Source organism: Balaenoptera borealis, assembly GCF_965194805.1.
Source record: "Balaenoptera borealis genome assembly, contig: HAP1_SCAFFOLD_1444, whole genome shotgun sequence".
Taxonomy (NCBI): domain Eukaryota; kingdom Metazoa; phylum Chordata; class Mammalia; order Artiodactyla; family Balaenopteridae; genus Balaenoptera; species Balaenoptera borealis.
Window position 1 is genome coordinate 56,063 of NW_028122780.1, and position 14,277 is coordinate 70,339.

The window sequence follows — 14,277 nt, forward strand, 5'->3', positions numbered from 1 at the left end:
GGACGGGAAACGAGCGGAGCTGGCCGGGCGGCAGGTAAGCCCAGGCGTCGGCGAGGGCCCTCACCAGGCGTCACCGAGGCGCTTCTTCACTCACGACGACTGCGACGGCGGGGGCGGCGGCGGCGGCGGCGCTCCTCCCACGCAGGCAGCGCCAATCGAGCTCCCAGCTCGCGGCGGCGACGGCGGCGGCGCTCCTCCCACGCAGGCAGCGCCAATCGAGCTCCCAGCTCGCGGCGGCGACGGCGGCGGCGCTCCTCCCACGCAGGCAGCGCCAATCGAGCTCCCAGCTCGCGGCGGCGACGGCGGCGGCGCTCCTCCCCCGCAGGCAGCGCCAATCGAGCTCCCAGCTCGCGGCCGCGGCGGCGGCGGCGCTCCTCCCCCGCAAGCAGCGCCAATCCAGCTCGCGGCGGCGGCGGCGGCGGCGGCGCTCCTCCCCCGCAGGCAGTGCCAAGCGAGCTCCCAGCTCGCGGCGGCGGCGCTCCTCCCCCGCAGGCAGCGACAATCGAGCTCCCGGCTCGCGGCGGCGACGGCGGCGCTCCTCCCCCGCAGGGAGCGCCAGTCGAGCTCCCAGCTCGCGGCGGCGGCGGCGGCGCTCCTCCCCCGCAGGCAGCGCCAACCGAGCTCCCAGCTCGCGGCGGCGACGGCGGCGGCGCTCCTCCCACGCAGGCAGCGCCAATCGAGCTCCCAGCTCGCGGCGGCGGCGGCGGCGCTCCTCCCCCGCAGGGCAGCGCCAATCGAGCTCCCAGTTCGCGGCGGCGGCGGCGGCGCTCCTCCCCCGCAGGCAGCGCCAAACGAGCTCCCAGCTCGCGGCGGCGGCGGCGGCGGCGCTCCTCCCCCGCAGGCAGCGCCAATCCAGCTCGCGGCGGCGGCGGCGGCGGCGGCGGCGCTCCTCCCCCGCAGGCAGTGCCAAGCGAGCTCCCAGCTCGCGGCGGCGGCGCTCCTCCCCCGCAGGCAGCGCCAAGCGAGCTCCCAGCTCGCGGCGGCGACGGCGGCGGCGCTCCTCCCCCACAGGCAGCGCCAATCGAGCTCCCAGCTCGCGGCGGCGGCGGCGGCGGCGCTCCTCCCCCGCAGGGAGCGCCAGTCGAGCTCCCAGCTCGCGGCGGCGGCGGCGGCGGCGGCGGCGGCGGCGGCGGCGGCGGCGCTCCTCCCCCGCAGGCAGCGCCAATGGAGCTCCCAGCTCGCGGCGGCGGCGGCGGCGGCGCTCCTCCCCCGCAGGCAGCGCCAAACGAGCTCCCAGCTCGCGGCGGCGGCCGCGGCGGCGCTCCTCCCCCGCAGGCAGCGCCAATCCAGCTCGCGGCGGCGGCGGCGGCGGCGGCGCTCCTCCCCCGCAGGCAGTGCCAAGCGAGCTCCCAGCTCGCGGCGGCGGCGCTCCTCCCCCGCAGGCAGCGACAATCGAGCTCCCGGCTCGCGGCGGCGACGGCGGCGCTCCCCCCCGCAGGGAGCGCCAGTCGAGCTCCCAGCTCGCGGCGGCGGCGGCGGCGGCGCTCCTCCCCCGCAGGGAGCGCCAATCGAGCTCCCAGCTCGCGGCGGCGGCGGCGCTCCTCCCCCGCAGGCAGCGCCAATCGCGCTCCCAGCTCTGTTCTTTTGTTTTTTTTTTTTTGAATTCTGAGATTTTTCATTTGAAGTAAATCTTAAAGCTATTAAATTCACAAATATGCTAATTTAAATACCCAATTCTATTATCTAAAACACACATTGCAAACATACAAATATCTATTCTCTCCACATGTCAGAGCCCATTCATTTCATGGTTTGGAAATGGGGAGAATAGATCCCCTTAAACTGCAAGTCAGCAGGTGTTTCTTTACAGTTAACTTTAGCAAAATTCATACAAAATATTAATGAACAATGATCTTCTTTACTTGTTAACTCACAAGGAAACACCTTCAAAACTGCATTTTGTTAAAGTTTCTGTACTAAAATGTAGAAAAACTGAACTACACAAATATTGAAAAGTTTAAAATTCCTTAATTTTTTATTCCTGGTACCACTACCACAATTTACAGGGCAATATACCTGATGTAATGAAAAGAAAAAGACAAAGCTACAACAGATAAAAGACCTCAGGAATGTACATCTAATTGACCCTCCGTTGCATGAATCAATAGCTGCACTTTTTGCAAACTGTGGCTAGGACAGTCCTGAACAAGAAGGGTTTCCTGTTTAAGCTGCAGTAACTTTTCTGACTATGGATCATCGTTCCTTCTGCGGCAGGTTTTTACAGTTCCTCTAATGCATTTGGGACGACTGTCTCAAAGTAACCTGCAGCTTTCCTGACAACTCCTCGCTCTCTCTCCTGCTAAGAACTGTAGCCCTTTTCTTCTGAGTTTTGAGAACCTTCTGCTACCATATCCACCACTTCCACCACCAGATCCATAACCACCACCATAGGGACTTCCCGAGCTTCTTCCACCAAAACTGCCCCCCTTCATGGGTCCATAATTTGATTGCTGTTGTCCACTATAATTTCCAAAATCATTATAGCTCCCACCACCACCACCATAGTTACCTCCAAAATTTCCTCCTTCATTGTAAGCATCATATCCTCCACCACCGCCACCATATCCACCATCTTGGTTTCCATATCCTGGTCCACCACCACCATAGCCTCCTCTACTACTGTAACCAGGACCACCACCATCGTTACCACCGTCGCCTCCAAATCCGTTTTATCCACCATCACCTCCTCCATAACTACCTCTGCTGCCACCACCTCCACCACCATAGCCTCCTCTTCCACCAAAGTTTCCACCACGGCCAAAGTTACCTCCACCACCTCCAAAGTTTCCTCCACGACCCATAAAGTTGCCAGATCCACCTCCACGACCTCTCTGTGATCCAGCAGATTGCATTTCTTGTTTAGAAAGGGCCTTTTTCACTTACAATTATGCCCATTAATAGTGTGGTATTTCTGAACAACAATTTTATCAACTGTATCATGATCATCAAAAGTTACAAAAGCAAATCCTCTCTTTTTTCCACTCTGCCTGTCTTCCATAACTCCTATGGTTTCAATCTTGCCATACTTTTCAAAGTAGTCTCTCGAATTACATTCTTCTGTATCTTCTTTAATACCACCAACAAAAATTTTCTTCACTGTTAGACGGGCACCAGGCTTTACAGAATCCTCTCTAGAAACAGCTCTCTTTGGTTCCACTACACGCCCATCAACCTTGTGTGGTCGAGCACACATTGCTGCATCCACCTCTTCAACCCAAGAGTAAGTCACAAAACCAAAGCCCCTGGAACGGTTTGTCTGGGGGTCTCTCATCACCACACAATCTGTAAGTGTGCCCCATTTCTCAAAATGTTCTCTTAAGCTATCGTCTGTAGTTTCAAAGCTCAGACCACCAATAAACAGTTTTCTCAACTGTTCTGGTTCCTTTGGATCATGGCCCTCCTCCCCCCGGCGGCGGCGGCGGCCGGAGTCGGGCTGGGGGCGACCGGGCGGCGGTTTTACCTCCGTTTTGAGACCGGACTCGCCTCTTCCAACTCGAGTTCAATATGGGACCGAGAGCCCAGCTCTGTTCTATGTTGGGCCATTTTACTTCAGCCCAAAAAAATTTCTTCTAGTATTCCCTAAGGTCTGCTGGGGATCAGTTTTCTTATTTTTCATTTATCTGTATTTGATTTTTTAAAATTGATTCCAATTTTCTGTTGAGATTCTCCATATTTTAATCTATTAATCCCCATCTTTTACTCTCAATATAGTCATTTTAAAGTTCTGTGCTAACTCCAGAATCTGAATTCCCTCTAAATCAATTTTTCTTGGTTTTTTTTTTTTGTTTTTTTTTTTGTCTTAAGTTTTAGTCACTTTTTCCTGCTTCAGGAATTTCATAATTTTTGATTGTGTGCTGGACGTGGTGAATAAAAAATTCATAGAGACTGAAGATGCTATTACTTTGCACCAGAGAAGATTTACCCTTTTCTCTGTTAATCAGAGTGGCTGATCATTTCAGTCATTTCAGGAATTTTACTAGGTCAGAACTGGGTTGGAGCTTTAGTTGTCTCATCCTACCTATGATTTTTCCTAATTTGTGGCCTCCCTGGATTTTTGCTGTGAGCCTGACAGGTCTTTGATTCTTCAATAAATACAGTCAGTTATTGACTTCAGTCTTTCAGATGTTTGAATTCAGCTCTTTAGGCTCTCAGTTCTCACAGCTTCAGAGTATGGCAAATGTAAGGAGAGACCAGCTATGTATTTGTTGCCGTTACACTTTCTCAGTGAAAATTTGTCTCATAAACACTGAAACATTGCAGATGACTTCACTTTTTCTGACTCAGCCCCCTTCTTGGGGATGGCACTTCTGGGTTTTTACTGTGAGTCTGGTAGGTCTCTAATTCCTCACTTTGGAAAGTTCTCTCCCTCAGGCATTAGGTATTTAGCTTCCTGCTTTATATAGGTTCAAAAACTGGCAAATGTCTTGAAGAGGAGACCTAATGATTGTCACAGGCCCCTTTATCTAGCGGGATTTGGTTTGTTAGTGCCATGACTGTGCAGGAAATTTCACTCTGCTTTCTTGGCTCAGTCCCCCATCATCCTATACCACCCTGACACTAAGGAAATGTCCTGTGGGGGAAATCGGCTTGACATTCTGCTAGATTTCACTCCATCATGCCAGCAAATGAGTTCATCAAAAGATATGGTGATTTCTCTTTTCCAGTGGAGTATGTCTCCCTACACCAAACCCCTGCTCCAAATCTCTAAATGTCCCTCTCTAGCATATTAGTTGATATTGTTTCTTGATTGCTTCCTTAGCTCGATGATCTTTTATTCAAGTTTGTTTGCTCGTTGCAGCAGGAGTGATGGCCTGTGCCTACCTAGTGCAGGCATATTATTATGGAGATATGGCTTTGGTCCCAGACACCACAATAAGGAGAATATCATAAGAAAGCAAGTCACACGAGTTGTTTGGTTTCCCAGTGCATGTACAAGTTATGTTTATGCTATACTGTAGTCTATTAAGTGTGCAATAGCATTATGTCTAAAAAAAGTACATATCTTAATTTGAAAGTAGACTTTAAGAATGCTACCCATCATCTGAGCCTTCAGCAAGCTGTAATCTTTTTGCAATAGTAACATCAAAGATCACTGATCACAGATCATGTAACAAGTATAATAGTGAAAAAGTTTGAAATATTGTGAGACTTACCAAAACATGACATAGAGACACGAAGTGAGCAAATGCTGTTGGAAAAATGGCACCACCAGTAGAGCTGCTTGACACAGGGTTGCCACAAACCTTCAATTTGTAAAAAAAAAAAAAAAAAAAAAAAAAAAAAAAAAAGCATTATCTGCAAGGTACAATAAAGTGAAGTGCAATAAAGTGAGGTATGCCTATACATCCTGCCTCAAAGCAGAAATCCTATTTAGATCACCTTTAATTTCTCTCTATGATATATCAATAGTTTTCTATTCTAATAGGGTTCTTACATTTTTTATTACACTTATTATTAGGTATATGATGTTTTGATGATAATGTAGATGGCATATTTTTTAGTTTTTAATTTTATAACTTTTCAGACACAGAAAAATGTTAGTGGAATTTTTTAATGTTTGGTCTCTTATCTGGCAACTCTTCTAAAAACTAACTGATATTCTAATAAGTTATCTGTAGATGGTTTTGGATTTTCTGTATCCTTAATTATATCAACTATGGAAAGTGACAGTATGATTTCTTCCTTTCTTAGCCTTATATTTCTGATTTCTTTTTCCTGCCTTACTGCTAATGCCATTTAATACTTTTACTAATAGGTTGAATAGAAAAGGTAAGAGTTGGCATTCTTATTTTGTTCCTAATCTTACAGTGGACGTTCTCCACATTTCACTATAAATAGGATGGTGGCTCTAAAGTTTTTTGTAGTTTCCCTTTGCTATGAGTTTTTAATCATACATAATTATTGAATTTTATCAAATGCTTTATCTGACTATACTGATATGATCATATACATTTTCTCCTTTATTTTATGGATGTGGTGCATGACATTTATTGATATTTGAATGTTAACTCACCTTGCATTTCTGGAGTAAAACAACTTGGTAGGAATTCACACACACACACACACACACACACACACACACACACACACATTCACTCACTCACACACTCTACATTTGATTGTCTAACATTTTGTGTATGATTTTTGCTTCTGTATACATAAGGGAGATGGGCCTATTTTCTTTTCTCATAATTGTCCTTTTAATTAGTGAATAGTATATAGAGGGTAGAGATTTAAAAGACCTTTTAAAAGGTCTTCTTCTTCTGTGATATAATACAATACAGTATTACTCCATTTTTTAAAAATGACCTTTTTCATTTTCAAATAATTTCAAATCTGCAGAAAAGATACAAACAGAGTTCCCTTTACCTCTCTCCCAGTTTTTCCTATTGCTAACATCTTATACTACCATAGTATATTTTTCAAAATTAAAAAGCCAACATTTATACATTACTATTAACTAAACTTAAGACTTTTTTTGGATTTCACCAGTTTTCCTGTTAATGACCTTTTTCTGTTCTAGGACCCAATCCAGTATATCACATTCCACTTAGTTAGTTGTCATGTCTCCTTAGTCTTCTCTGGTCTATGACAGTTCCTCATTCCTTCCTTGTTTTTCATGATTTTGACAGTCTTGAGGAATATTTGTCTGATATTTTGTAGAATTGTTCTCAGTCTGGGTTTGGCTGATGTTTTTCTCATGATTCGACTGGAGTTATAGGTTTTGACAAAGAATACCGCAGAAGCGAAGTAACCGTCTCATCACATCATAACAGAGAGTATGTAGTGTCTCCGTGACATCACTGGTGATGTGAAACATCATCACTTGCATAACATGGTGTTTGCTTGGTTTCTCCACTGTAAAGTTACTTTTTCTCCCATTTTATACTGTCTCTGGAATTCAATCATTAAGGCCAGCCCAGGACTGGACTTAAGGGGAAGATTAAGCTTCACCTCCACCTCCTTGGGGAGGAGATGGATGCCGGGGGGGGGCGGGGGGGAGGTTACCTACATATGGAATTCTTCTGTTGGCAAGATTTGTCTTCTCCCTCCCTCCTATTATTTATTTATTTATACACTCATTTATTTACTCCATTATGTTTTAATATGGATTCTTTATAATCTATATACATAATTACAACCTTAAAAACCTCTGGTTCCCCCACTGACATATAAACTTTTTGAGGAAAGGCTCTGTTTCTTTTTTATTTTTGTACACTCTATGCGTTTAGCATAGTCCCCTAATTTATAGTGGACTTCCAGTAATTATTTTTTAATGGATATCTTTCCACTTCAACTGAAAAGTACCCTTTCCTTATATAATAGCATTCTAAATCCAAAATAAAAGTAGATTTTAAAATAAGTAAAAGTAAACTCATGCATGATCACCCTGTAATAAGTATGTAAAAAAGCACAGGGTACTGCAGAAATAACTTAACCATTTGAGTTGGATGTGTCTCCAAAAAATATTGAAGCCACATTTGGAAAGAAATTACAGTATTTGATAAGCCAAGGATATGACCTGCTGTGTGCTTTCTCTTTTTTGTTCAGATCACCAAAGGAGATTAAGACCCCGTTTTCTCCCTTCTCTGGAAAATTATCATCTGATGCAGTCACTCAGATAACAACAGAGAGTCCAGGAAAAACCATGTTTTCATCTGAGATTTTTGTTAATGCTGAAGATCGTGGACATGATATTCCAGACCTCAGTACACAGAAGTTGGGCAAAGTTCCTGTCAAGTTTGCTTCATCATCTTCAGTCCAACAGATTACTGTTCTTCATGGCACAGATGGTAAGAGAATTTTAGGTCACATTACCAACTTTTGTGTGTCATTAACTAAGAAATTTCTTGATTGGGTCTTTCTAGTTAGAAAACCTAATTTTAATTTTAAGCATTAGGTTGTACATGATTAAAACATCTTTTATTTACATAGCTATGAAGAGAATATAATTTATTATGTTTTTACTTCAATTTCTAGTGAAGTTAACAACCTATGTGAAACTCATGCTACTTGTGGCTGACGTATTTTCAACTCATAATACTTGTCATAAGAATGCAAGTAGTTCATGAAAACATAAAAACTATAGAGGTTCAATTTTAGGGAGGTAGATAACTATTTGGCATTGTTTCTTTTACTATTGTTTTGCATGATACAGTGAACAGATAGCAAACACAATACCAGTCTATTTCTTGCTCAAGAAACGTTGAGCAGGGACCCAGGTTGACTGTGACTCTGCTTTCTTTAAAACATGGAACCTTGGATTCATCATCATAGTCAACTGGAAGGGACGAAAAGCATGGAGGAGCACATGTTGGGAGGCTTTTATGGGCTAGGCCTAGGTGTGGCCCACATCACTTTCCACTGACTAGGAATAGTTTAGCTGTGCTTTCCAGGATGAAGAAGAAATGAGTTTTGGTGAACAGCTAGCAATTTCTACCATAAGGTCTACATTTAGAGTGTTCCTATGCTATCATGACAGTGATATTTTTATAGTGCTTATACTATATAACATTCAAAATTATAGCAAGTTATTTTCTTTTTCAGACCAGTAACTGGAAAGTTAAGTTCCCATTCTACCTCCAAATGAGGGTGGGAACTTTCAATTACTAATTTTAAAGTATTCAACAGTTTGTACAAATCTATTCAAAATATATTTTAAGTTTTCCTACTTGTGCAAAAAGTTTACCTGTCTGTAGGTATAAATGGAATATGCCTAAATGTATAAAGAAAATTGCTTAGTTCCACATGTAAATTGCACTGAATTTAATTTGAATAAATACATTTATATGTTGAAATGGTTATATTTCTTTTCTTTTTTTTTTTTTTACTTTTATTTATTTTATTTTTGGCTGTGTTGGGTCTTCATCGCTGCGTGCAGCCTTTCTCTAGTTGCGGCGAGCGGGGGCTACTCTTCGTTGCGGTGCACGGGCTTCTCATTGCGGTGGCTTCTCTTGTGGTGGAGCACGGGCTCTAGGCGCGTGGGCTTCGGTGCATGGGCTCAGTAGTTGTGGCTCGCGGGCTCTAGAGCGCAGGCTCAGTAGTTGTGGCACATGGGCTTAGTTGCTCCGCGGCATGGGGGATCTTCCCGGACCAGGGCTGGCACCCGTGTCCCCTGCATTGGCAGGCGGATTCTTAACCACTGCGCTATCAGGGAAACCCGAGATGGTTATATATCTTATACATTTTTATTGTGATATAAAATTATGCCCCCCAAATGTATAGTCTAATCAATATCACACAGAACACCTTTAATGTGTCAGTTACCTATTGCCACCGTGATACTGTATAAGAACCTCGAAAATCTCAGTGCTTCGTAACAACAGACATTTGCTTTCCTCACTCATGGGCTTATGAGTCAGTTGGAGTTTGGCATCAGGATGCAAAAACGGTTTGGGTCTGTTCCACATGCCTTGTACTGAAACCCAGGCTACTCTGGGTATGCTGTTTTCATGTTGGTGGCAGAGCACAGGAGAGGAAATCCAACTGTGAAAGTGTATTTTATACCTCTTCTGACATCAAATGGATCGGTCTACATAGAGCCCACAGTTCACGGTCTTACCTTTACATACAGGTACTTGGTAGAAAGGACTCCTTTAAAAGAGAAATATTATTTGGTTTAATAATAAAAGATTTTTAACTCTGTGGATTCAGAAGTAAAATTTTAAAAAATATTTTAAAAGTATACAGAATAGGGCTTCCCTGGTGGCGCAGTGGTTAAGAATCCACCTGCCAATGCAATGCGGGGGACACGGGTTCGAGCCCTGGTCTGCGAAGATCCCACATGCCGTGGAGCAACTAAGCCCATGTGCCACAACTACTGAGCCTGCATTCTAGAGCCCGTGAGCCGCAACTACCGAAGCCCACGCGCCTAGAGCGCATGCTCCGCAACAATAGACGCCACCGCGATGAGACGCCCGCACACCGCAACCAAGAGTAGCCCCCGCTAGCCGCCAACTAGAGAAAGCCCGTGCACAGCAATGAAGACCCAGTGCAGCCAAAAAAATAAACACATAGAATAAATAAGTTCAAACAATAAATAAATAAATAAACATAAATTTAAAAAAAAAAGAACACCTAATGCAGGTGGGAAGGTGAGAGGGCCACTGTAAAGGTCATCTATGCTACATGTACAAGAACCCCGAGAGCACACCAATAGGTACCACATTTTTCACTGCTGTAGCCGATCATTCCCCCTGTACTACCACACTGTAGCACTCCCTTCCCTCATCTACTGCTATAGTCTCTTTGGAAGGTGTTTCACAACTCTTGTTATGAGAGTGCCAGTTGAACTGTCCTCACTTCCTTCATTTATACCAGGATTGAAGACCTTGTAGTCCGAGATCCTGTCCAGAGAGCAAGCAGGCTAAGACTCTGTCTTTGTTGATGTATTTCATCAGAAAGGGCTCTACCCCCTCTCCTAGTTCATGGTGTGAAGCGTTCATAGCCTCTTGGGAAAGTGGGGAGAATTGAAAGGACTCTATATGAGAATGCTAGGCTTTGTAAAACATTTCAGTTTTTTAAAAATAAGACTCATTTTCTATTGGACTGACAACAGTCCTATGAAATACAAAGAAAGCCGAGAATCAGTGACAGGAAATGATCACCAGTAAGAATTACAACAGTCACCGCTTACCTCGTAGCTTACGGCACTGTCCATGGTCCTTAAGAAGAGTTAGTAGAAATGCCTAGCCCATCTTGCCCTTGAACCCCTTAAAAGGTACACGACTGCTGTGTTGGTGTTTAGGGGGAGCATCTCACTTACCAGGGACTGACTTCTCCCTTGATCCCTCTGTAGTGATGGAGACTTCCCCGCTGATGAAAAATTCCCTGGGATTGCAACCTCCAAGCCAGACAGCTTTCCTATGGAAAGACAGAGAGCTTGTAAAGATGAAACACCAGTCTGCGGGAGAAAGGGAAGAAGAGAATGATGGAAATCGTTTCTGGGAAACTATTTTTACATTATGTTTTGTTTGTTCCTGGTAAATAAACTGAAATCTTCTTAACATTAAAACAAAATCTAAACCACTAAATTCAATAATACAGGAGTATAACTTTTGAAAAAAATTTCTTTGGCTGCGCAGCATGTGGGATCTTAGCTCCCCAACCAGGAATTGAACCCACGCCTGCTGCATTGGAAGCGCAGAGTCTTCACCACTGGACCACCAGGGAAGTCCCAGGAATATCACTTTTAAAGGAGAAGTTATAAACCCCTTGGTTATATGAACTGCAGATTTTTAGTAAGAAGTCAATATATTTGTTGTTAGGCACATTTTATGTTAGGCTGTCTCCCTGCACAGGATGCAGGCGCCTTGAGAATGGAAATCATATCCCTCTATAGTACGTCCCTCTTCTTTCTGCCTTGCAGTTTGCTGCTCCACTTGTTCAACCCCACCTAGTAATAACCTATACTTCCCTCGTTCCTGTTTTCCCATCTTGAAAACAGACAAAAGGCAACCAAACAACGCAAAGGTCTCAACAAATAAGGGATATCCAAAACCAGAGATGGCCAGAACTTCTGTATCCCTCATGAAACCTAGCCCGGTGTTCAATATGTAGGTATCATTAATACATGCGTGTTGACTGAAACAGTTTAAACTCAATTCTTCCACTTCCCAGTTTAGTTTTAGTCCTCATACAAAACGTGATAATCAACTTGCTTAATGCTAGGGATCACAGTGAAAAATAATATCTGAACTGACTTCTGTCAGATGAGTGAGAACTAAGGTTAATTCAGTGTATCTGAAGCATAGAAAGTGAGGGCACAAGTGGCACAAGATGGGGCTAGAGAAGCAGAGAGGATTCTAGACCACGCAGAGTCTTAAAGGCCAACAAACACTGTGTTTTCTATTCTCAAAACAATGTTTGTGAGCGATGTTTATGAGCAATGTTCCAACTTGCCTTGAAGGTTTTTTGTGTGAAGAATGGATTGGAAGGAAACAAGATATATGGACACTAGTTAGGACCTAATCGCAACACACAGGCAAGTTCAGTATTAGGGTGTTGAGGGAGAGCTGACAGATTCCAAAGAAATTCAGGAGATGAACTGAAGCGGGCTTAATGGGGTAGGAGATGGAGGAAAGGAAGGTCTTAGGGAATTAAAGGGTTTACTGCACACATGAGCAAAGTCTCAAAATTAATCATTTGAACGTACAGAGGTAGATCTCTCAAATGACTCCGGTTAGGAAGCAACGGTACGCCCTTTAGAATTCCTACAGACAACACAAATCAACTGTTTCGATGGAAAATTCGGCGGGACCGGTGCGTTTTTTCACTCCAACTTAGCTCCAGTTCCTATTACTCACATCTTCTGTGCCAAAACAACACAGCTGGAGGAACTGAAGGGGATTCCGTTTTGGTAATTAAGGAGTGTCCCCAACACTGACAGTCCCATCTTAAAAAGCACTCCCTCTGCATTTTACCCGAGGAGCAATGGCCAGAGCCTCCCTTTGAAAACGATGGGCAGAAATGAGACCATCACACACAGTCCCTTTCAGCTACTGTGAACTGAGCCGCGAGACGACCAATACCCCCTGGCACAGCGCGGACGGGCCAGCGCGCGGGGGCAACAGGGACAGGAGACAGCACAAGAGACGAAGCCCAGGCCCAGGGGCCAAGGCCTATTACCTTTCCGGCATGTGCAAAACATAAAACAGAAGCAATATTGTAACAAATTCATTAAAGACTTAAGAAAAAAACAAAACTCAGATGCTAAAGTGCCTACTCTAACCACTATACTATATTGCTTCTATAAAACAAGCACTAAACCTCAGATACAGAAAAAAACCCTTTTCGTGTCCTCACACCTAGGTCAAAATTACAAAGCGTTAATTCAGGAGACAGAAAGGGAAGGAATAAATCTGAATGAATCTGAGTCAGAACACAGTGCTATATAACCTTAGGCAAATTCCACAATACCCATGCCTCAACATGGCAAATTCCACAATACCCATGCCTCAACCTCCCTATCTATAAAGGAGTTAACCACACCAGCGCTAACCATTACTTGCCTCCTGGTAGCTTGTGAGTGTTAATTAATATTTGTAATAAATACACAGATCATCAGTTGAAAGAAACAAGGAAAACTACAGCGTTATTATTATTGCCTTGTTGCTAGAGCTAAACACCACAAATCAACATAAATAACTTATGTACACCAAGAATGTAGGGTTTGAATATGTACTTTGAAAGGCCATCATATAATTAGTTGTTTCACCTCTAATTGCTTTTCCTTTTTTTTTTTTTTGAATTTAAAAAAGCAATACAGGGACTTCCCTGGTGGTTCAGTGGTAAAGAATCCGTCCTGCAATGCAGGGGACGCGGGTTCGATTCCCGGTCGGGGAACTAAGATCCCACATGCCGCGGGGCAACTAAGCCCTCGCACCAAACTACTGAGCTCGCACACCTCAATGAGGTAGCCCACGTGCAGCAAACTACAGAGCCCACGCGCTCTGGAGCCTGCACGCCACAACTACAGAGCCCACGTGCCACAACTAGAGAGAGAAAACCCGCACGCCACAACTAGAGAGAAGCTCTCATGCTGCAACGAAGAGCCCGTGCGCCGCAACGACAATAAAGATCCCACATGCCTTAACGAAGGTCCCGCGTGCCGCAACTAAGACCCAATACAGCCAATCAACCAATCAATCAATCAAGTGGGGCGGGGGGAGCAATACAGGAATTTCCCTGGCAGTCCAGTGGTTAAGACTCCAAGCTCCCAATGCAGGGGGCACGGGCTCGATCCCTGATTGGGGAACCAAGATCCCACATGTGGCACAGCGTAGCCGGAAAAAAAACAAAAAAAGCAACACATACCCTACGGCATTTATCCCAGAGAACGCATGTTCGCACAAAAAAAGGTACACAAATGTCCACAGCATCTCTATCAGTAATAGTCAGGAAATGGGAAAAAAACTCAGATGTTCTTCAATGGGCAAGTGATTAAACAAACTGAAGTACAGCCAAACCATGGAATACTACTCAGCAATTAAAAAGAAAGCGGCACTGGGACCTCTCTGGTGTTCCAGCGGTTAAGACTCTGCACTCTCAATGCAGGGGGCCCAGGTTCCATCCCTGGTCAGGGAACTAGATCCCGCATGCTGCAACTAAAGACCCGCACAGCCAAATAAATAAATAAATAAATATTTTTTTTAAAAAAGAGGAGCACTGTTGATTCATGCAATTTGGATGACTCTCCAGGGAATTACACTGATTGAAAAAGGCCAATCCAAAAGGTTGCATACTGGGAATTCCCTGGCGGTCCAGTGTTTAGCACTC

General features: G+C 44.7%; 1 protein-coding gene across 1 annotated transcript in view; it reads right to left on the bottom strand.

Annotated features, from left to right (window-relative positions):
- Positions 1-2,827: 2,827 nt before the first annotated feature.
- The window catches only part of LOC309622063 (uncharacterized protein), a gene marked incomplete at both ends in the record, with an annotated part of 54,283 nt that continues 42,833 nt past the window's right edge, over positions 2,828-14,277 (bottom strand). The window contains 2 exon segments of the mRNA XM_082409251.1: positions 2,828-2,879; positions 2,885-3,492. Coding sequence (XP_082265377.1) covers positions 2,828-2,879; positions 2,885-3,492 — 660 coding nt within the window.